General features: G+C 56.5%; 2 protein-coding genes across 2 annotated transcripts; one reads left to right on the top strand and one right to left on the bottom strand.

Moving 5' to 3' along the window:
* Positions 1-4,016: 4,016 nt before the first annotated feature.
* COCVIDRAFT_18954 (hypothetical protein) lies at positions 4,017-5,053 on the bottom strand (the record flags this gene model as incomplete). The annotated part of the gene is made up of 2 exons (XM_014697603.1): positions 4,017-4,306; positions 4,429-5,053. The coding sequence occupies 2 exons, from the start codon at positions 5,051-5,053 to the stop codon at positions 4,017-4,019; spliced, it is 915 nt and encodes a 304-aa protein (XP_014553089.1).
* Positions 5,054-5,711: 658 nt separating this feature from the next.
* On the top strand, positions 5,712-6,653 carry COCVIDRAFT_18953 (hypothetical protein; the record flags this gene model as incomplete). Its single annotated transcript, XM_014697602.1, has 3 exons — positions 5,712-5,915; positions 5,976-6,452; positions 6,489-6,653. The coding sequence occupies 3 exons, from the start codon at positions 5,712-5,714 to the stop codon at positions 6,651-6,653; spliced, it is 846 nt and encodes a 281-aa protein (XP_014553088.1).
* Positions 6,654-6,943: the final 290 nt, after the last annotated feature.

Raw genomic sequence — 6,943 nt, 5'->3', positions numbered from 1 at the left:
CGTTCAGTAGGTTTCCGTCTTCAGCCCTACTGCTGCCTTGAGCGTGACGTGCTAGCAGCAATGCGCAAAACAAAAAGGTAGGCAAACATGCGTCACTGGCTGAGTAATTCGCCTAGGAGCTTAGGCGACATGTAGTAGGATTCCATGTGGCGTCCAATAGCATGCGAAGCCGTAATACCTTCTCACACTGGACAACCCGTAGGGCTTGACGATCCTGACTCGGGCTATCGTTCCCTCAAACTTATGCTCCACTATAAAAGTATAGGTTCTGCAAGACGACGGAAATAACCAAAAGCCGGCCTGGTTGCGATAGTAGTCTGAATCTAGAATAACCATGTACATGAGTATGTATGTATGCATACACAACGTTGGTGAGGAGAATTGGCTCAACCGCGGCATTGAACAGACAATGTTATTGCCAATATCTGCGGCAAATGTTCCTGCATGGGTTGTTGAATTCTTGAGTGGGGTTCTTTGTTTTCGCTTGCTGGTTTGGTGTGGGATGACAGTCGCAACTTGTAATGACAGTGCAAAAAAGAGCAAGACTTGGCCAGTTGCCGATGCAAGCCACTTCGGCAGCCCACCGTCTTAGTCATGGCCGTGTCCGCTGCAAGCGCAAATGTGAAGTTCCCACAAACTATGCACAGCATTTGTCAACCGCGCCATGATGCGATTTTGGACCCCCGAAACGCGTGAGCGGGCGGGCCTGCCTGTGCCGACGCCCGATGCTCGGGGTGTGCTTCATTGGCGTGCTCGCGTTGAGCGCGCTTGGTGTTGGCAGTGTCCGAGTAAGTAGTGTGTAGTCGTACACAATTGCCCTGTCTTGTGTGTCTGGACTCGAGCCTGTGCCGAAGAGACCCACTTGCAAATGTGACTGCACGATGCTGCGTCCTCGAGCACGCTATAGTGCATGCATGTCTCGAAGGAGTGCACCACCCCGCCCCAAAGGGCCATGATGCGGCTGATCGAGGCCTTGATTCTGCCTTGGGGGCTGCAGCGTGACGGAAACAAGAATGTGATGCGGTTGCGCAAATGGGCAGCCGCCAAAAGGTCGAGGGCCGAGACGCTCTGCTGCCAGACTGCCACGAGGCCTGACTATCCCCCCCGGTGCGGATGCACAGCGTTGGCGAGCGTCCGTGTGGCTAGGCGACCAATGGTTATCGGTGAAGACGCTGCTCGAGGCGCCATGGGCGCTTGGTTACTATACACCTCTTGTCTAAGCGAGCCTGCTGCATTCTGCCCAATATGCGACTAACGCCCACCACGCCCTCGCATCCTTCTCGACTTTGTTTGCAAATGACAGTCCGTCTCATCTACCCACGGCTTGTGCAGAGACGCGGTAGGCGTTCCCACCGCACTGGTCGTGCCCTCCTGCCGGTTACGCCCAGAAACCGGTGAACTCAATACCGTGCGAGCTTGGTCCGTATGCGGATACACGTGTATAGTCTACCCCTCACCTACTAATTCCAGAGAGAGAGAGGGTGTGTATGTGCGCGTGCGTCTGTGTGTGTGTGTGTGTGTGTGTGTGTCGTGAACGGTAGTTTGTCAGGACCTTGGCCCAAGGTGCTACTACAGCAACCAACACCCGGCGGCCACGGCAAGAGGGGACTCGTCGCTGGCATGGTATGCTTGACCAAATTACAGTAATGTCAGCTGCTTTGTCGTATGTGCCATAGGGCTATAGGGCTGCAAAGATGCGTCGAGGGGTATGCTGTCGTCAGAACGCTGGCTCGACTGGGTAGAGCGGCCGCTAAATATAGGCCCTACTATGCTCTTTCTCTGCCCCGACGAATCACCAAGTAGCGCACTCGCGGCTGGCGTCATTACCTGCCAACTCTGGCGACAGGATTAGCAGAAGACGCATTTGGCCAGCGGTTAAGAGCCTGTTATGTCAAATGCATTTGGACCGCAATTCGAATGCGAGTAGAGTAGTTTTGTCCACGGCGCCAGCAAGCAAGCGCTCATGTGGCCATTTTAGCACATTGCTCCCTCCCCCCTCCCCCCACGACTGCGCAGTTTCTCCTCCTTTTGGACAATACTGTGGCCGGGAAAATCTCCAGGAAGGATGCTGTGCTAGTAAATGAGGGCCCAGCAGTATGGCACTATACTTGACATGGTCACTCGCGCCATGCCCATCTCCACAGCCTACTATATGGACCTATGGCGCCCAGCGGTGAGATTCGGTCGGAACGCCCGACACAACGGTCGCCTAGGCCTGTCTACCTGTCTCGCTTCTGCTTCTACCCAATCACAGCTGCCCGTTAATCCTCGCTAACAGGGCCCGTCGCTGAGCTAGCCGCTATAGGAAAAAACAGGGGTCTTCCAGCCTTACACTCTCACCGTCGGGACATCACCGACTCTGATATCGCGTAGAGTATACAAGACAGTAGTTGCATTTGCGCTGGCCGGCGTAGTTTGGAAGCGGACACGCCGCAAAGCGGTGTGGCTCCAGTCGCAAGGCTGCACTCGAGTATTGCTAGTAGATGGATGCGCTTGGCGTTTGTGTCTCCGTACATTAGGCTTCCATGGCATGCACGTGTTGGACTTGCGATAAGTCCGGGAGTCCGGGGGGGCCACATCAGTCATGTCTAGTACCATGACGAGTCAAAATTTGCAGAACACCAAGTTGCACGAGTGAGCAGACGAGACATCCGGCTACTGCGCTAGCTGTCGTGGTATTCGTGGATGCTGTCCAAACACACAAGTCCAATTCGCGCCCGGCATGCTCCGCCAGCGGGCAGCGCAGGGCGTAACTTCGCCATGATGCGATGCGCAATAGCGTATTTCAAAGCACAAGTGCTACAGTAACCCCTCCGGTGGCAATGCACTGCTCCAAAACATCAAGACACTATTTGTAGAACTTGGTCGCATCTGCCTCCTTGTCACTGGCCTTGATTCAAATGGCCAGGTGCTGATGGTGCTCGTCTAACCACCGGCCATGTGAAAACAAAAAAGACTTGGGGGTGATACCATGGCCATGGGAGGCAGGCATTTGCTGGGAAAGCTTGTATAGACAACCACAACAGCAGCCCACGTTCCAGTCGATCTACACCCACGATTGGCAATTCTTACGGGTAAATGGTACCATGTCCTGTCCATCGGCGCTTTACAACCACGCCTATATTGCTCTTGAACTTTTGGAACTTTTCAAATGGGGGCCTGTGTTTGCGCACGGGCGATGTTCCAGTATCGTTGGCAGATTGCACAACCCGGTCATTAACTCAACGACAACTATTGCTCCAAACAGCAGCAGAGTGGACCCCATCGCCCGGGCCCAGAGAAACCAGCTCATATGTTTGAGGCAAAGTGCATCCCATCGCCATTCTAGACGAGCTCCATACCCCACACACACGGCCATTGCAGTGTCAAATGGCAGAGCCCTCCCACCACAACCAGCCCACCACGCATCTTGGGAACATGCATGGCTTCGGCATGTACAACAGATCGGCATGGCCACATTTCTCTTCAATTGGAGACAATTTTGCTCAGCTATCGTGGCCCACGGACATGTCTCAACTATCAAAGTCCAGCTCTCTAGTCGATTGGCCAGCTTTTTGCCATGATTCGGCCCCCACAATCTCCATGTGCTCGTCGGGGGTGGCCTGAAGTCGGAACACAGCCGCCTAGGGACAACAATGATGGAAGCGCTTCCGCATTAGTAGCGTCTCTCCGAGCCATAGATAGCAGCTGTCGGTATCAAGCCAAGTAGTATGCACAGCAATGGCTGCTACAAAGCACCCTCTTGGCGGGCTTGGGGGTAGATGAGGTGAATGGGAAAGCGAGTCGTCGAGGGCGAAGCGGATGAGCCTCGGCCGCTGGGCGTAGGGCGTAGCGTTGGTGGCCAGTACCACGACCAGACGCTAGAGAGATGCCATCAATAGAAAGAGCTGAGGGCGCGTCTATCAGTGTTTCGACATGGCGTATTTGGGATAGTGATTGGCTGATGGCACAATGGTTGATTATTCTCGTAGCAACAAGCTTTAGGCTGAAAAGACCTGGGGACTGTTCGCCTTACCTCACCGACACTGCAGTAAGGTGCTGATGCGGCTGCGGTAGAGCATGGGAGGATGCGTAGGGCTGCTCAAGTGTGAGACGCTTGTTCTAGGGAAATTCTGGGGCTCTTTGCGTGGCTTGCGTGGGCAGTGGGTGGGTAGAGGGGAGGGGGGTTGTCCAACGGTCGACTGCGCAGCGCAGTGTACTAGTTGGGGAGAGGGTGACAAAGCAGCCTTGGGTAGTGGTGATGGTGGTGGTGGTGGTGGTGGTGGTGGTGGTGGTGGTGCGAGGGCTGAAGTTGGTTGGCGGGGGGCTAGGCTCGATAGAGGATATGGTCGTACACAGCAAGTAGTATGGAGTAGGCTTCCTTCCCTATTCTATTGTCCACGACGGCACCGCACCGCAACGCAACGCAGGCCCAGAGAGTGCAGTCACCGTCGCAGCCGTAGCAGGCAGAGGGAGCCATGCACCATGTCGGCAGCGTCATTTTGGGACGGGCGAGTCGCGGTGAGTCGTCGCAGTGTCTGGAGATTGCGCATGCACAACGTCCTACGTAGGCAGCGCAGAGCTGGTGGTGGAGCAGCCAATGGCAGGTGGGGGGCTGAAGACGAGCAAGTGGGGCGTGCCGGCTCTGCCCAGTGGGCGCTGCACCCACGACGGCGCGAGGCACAGTGGATGGATGCGTGTCTGCTCTGGCTTGCGGCCCCCAGTTGCAGCACTGCATGCAGCATAGCGGAGGTGGAGGCAACGGCTGGCGCGGGCTGGCAGACAGAGAGAGGCGGTCGTCGAGCGTGGCCCCGCAAAGGCAAGCCGGACGAGCAACGCCGTGGTGGTGCTGTGAAGGCTCGAAGCGGACAGGGCCCTCGGGGGGAGAGAGAGGCATACGCACGCCGCACGCAGGGACCGAGATGGAGACAGCACACAGACTCGTGCCCGGGGCCGCGTGAAGTTCCGTCAGGCTCGAGCGGCCAAGGGACGTAGGGCTGTCGGCGATGAGCACTGGGCACACAGGGAGGGGGAGGAGGCAGACGCGTCGAGCGAGAGGCGGCATGGGTGGCATGGGGACGGGCTCGCAGCGCTGAGCTTGACGAGGGGGTCGCTGGGGGCTTGACAGGCCTGACAGCCATGATGCTGATGGTCACCGCTCCCCAATAGCCCGTTTCGGCGCCCGTTGCTTTCAGTACACGCCCATGCGCCCGCCGTCTCACCCTGCCGTGACCTCAGAAGCCTGCCGCGCCCTGGCCAGCCAAACGCTCACTGGCCCGCTGCCAGCCTGCGCTAGCGCCCATACTAAATTTACAAGACCGCAGTCGGTGAATGTACACCGGCCAGGGTCCCTCCAAACCGTACCAAATTGAGCAATGCTCAAGCCGGCTTCGACAGCCCAGGGTGCCTGCGCTGCGAGGGCCTGAAGCTGGGGACCAACACTAGTCCGTCTGTGCTCCACTCCAACGACTGCGGACGCTTCTTGAGACGGCGAGATAAATATAATGTCCTCCCCAACTGCCAGAGCCTCTTTCATTAATAGCCAGACATCCAGCTCAACCACTGAGTCTTGACATCTTCTCATTCTTCATCTTGCCTCGCCCATAATCCACCATCACCATATATAACATATCCTCCTCTTGAACAACCACCACCACCACTCCTCTACATCACTGCCTGTGGCTGCCTCCCTTAGCCACACTTTTACCCCACCCACGTCACCTTCTTCCACCATGCATCGACACGCCAGTTACCAGTATGCCAGCCCAGTAGCAACCACTACACGATACTCGGGCACCTCGTCAGCCTTCTCAGCGTCGGCAAACCCCAACGAGGACTGGACAAAGATCTCGGATCTTGCGGAGCGCAGGCGTATTCAGAACCGCATTGCTCAACGCAACTACCGCAAGAAGCTCAAGAAGAGGCTCGAAGACCTTGTGAGTTCCCGTGCTACCGCACCTCGTATAGCTCGGAACAATGTACTGATGCGGGTGCAGGAGCGTCGTGCTGCCTCTAGCTCAGCTTCACCTGAGCAGAAGCCTGCCGAGCTGCAGCCACCTCAGCGATCACCGCGCCAGGAGTTCCCCTCACCATCTTCTTCGGAATCTTCCTACACCACCCCACCCGCCGAGGACCGCATGTTTTCGCACCAGTACACCCGCCAGCTGTCCACCAGCCCACCACCCTTCTCGGTAACCTACTCGTCCGCCTACCCAGCACCAGACGCTGTAGCCTACTCCATGCCCTACTCAACCTCACCCTACCACACAATACCAACCACACTCACCACCGACATGCCAAGCTACGCCTACCTACCACCGCCGCACTCGTCCTCCTACTCGACTGGACTGCCAAGTCTGGTGCCCGCCATGAAGACCGAGTACTACGCCGAGGAGGACATGAGCCCGTTTGGTGTCGGCTACGCGGCACTTGGCGGGATCGAGATCCCACCACCCCACTCCTATGCACACTCAGTAAGGCTCCCTACACGCCAGCCCTACTACGCATAGACTTCCAGCTCTTCCGCTCGCTGCTGCTCTTCCTTCGCCGACCAATCCACTGACCGGTTCCGGCAGATGACGACGCCACCACTTGAGCACTCGGACATGGACTACCCAACAACACCAAACTCCATGCCACGAACGCCTCCCATGCATCCCATCTCCTCTGTGTAACGAGGGTGCTGTGGCGCGGATTCTTTTACCTTCTCTTCTCTGAGACTTGCAGTCTCCTGTCTTTTATGAATTATTACCCGCTTCTTCTCTTTTTTTTCTCTCTTGTTTTGCATCATCAGCGTCGGTCGTTTAGGAAAGGTTCCCTCACTTAACCAGGGAGGTTGGGCGTTAAGAGGTTGATTGTCTTTGTTGACAAAGTCTGTTTGGTTACGACTATTACCTTAGATTTCACCATAGGGACGTGAGCTTAGCGCCAGCGCAAGCCTGAGCCACGGTGACATGGCAAATGA

Source organism: Bipolaris victoriae (assembly GCF_000527765.1).
Source record: "Bipolaris victoriae FI3 unplaced genomic scaffold scaffold_94, whole genome shotgun sequence".
Lineage (NCBI taxonomy): Eukaryota > Fungi > Ascomycota > Dothideomycetes > Pleosporales > Pleosporaceae > Bipolaris > Bipolaris victoriae.
This window is presented reverse-complemented; position numbering and strand designations above follow the sequence as displayed.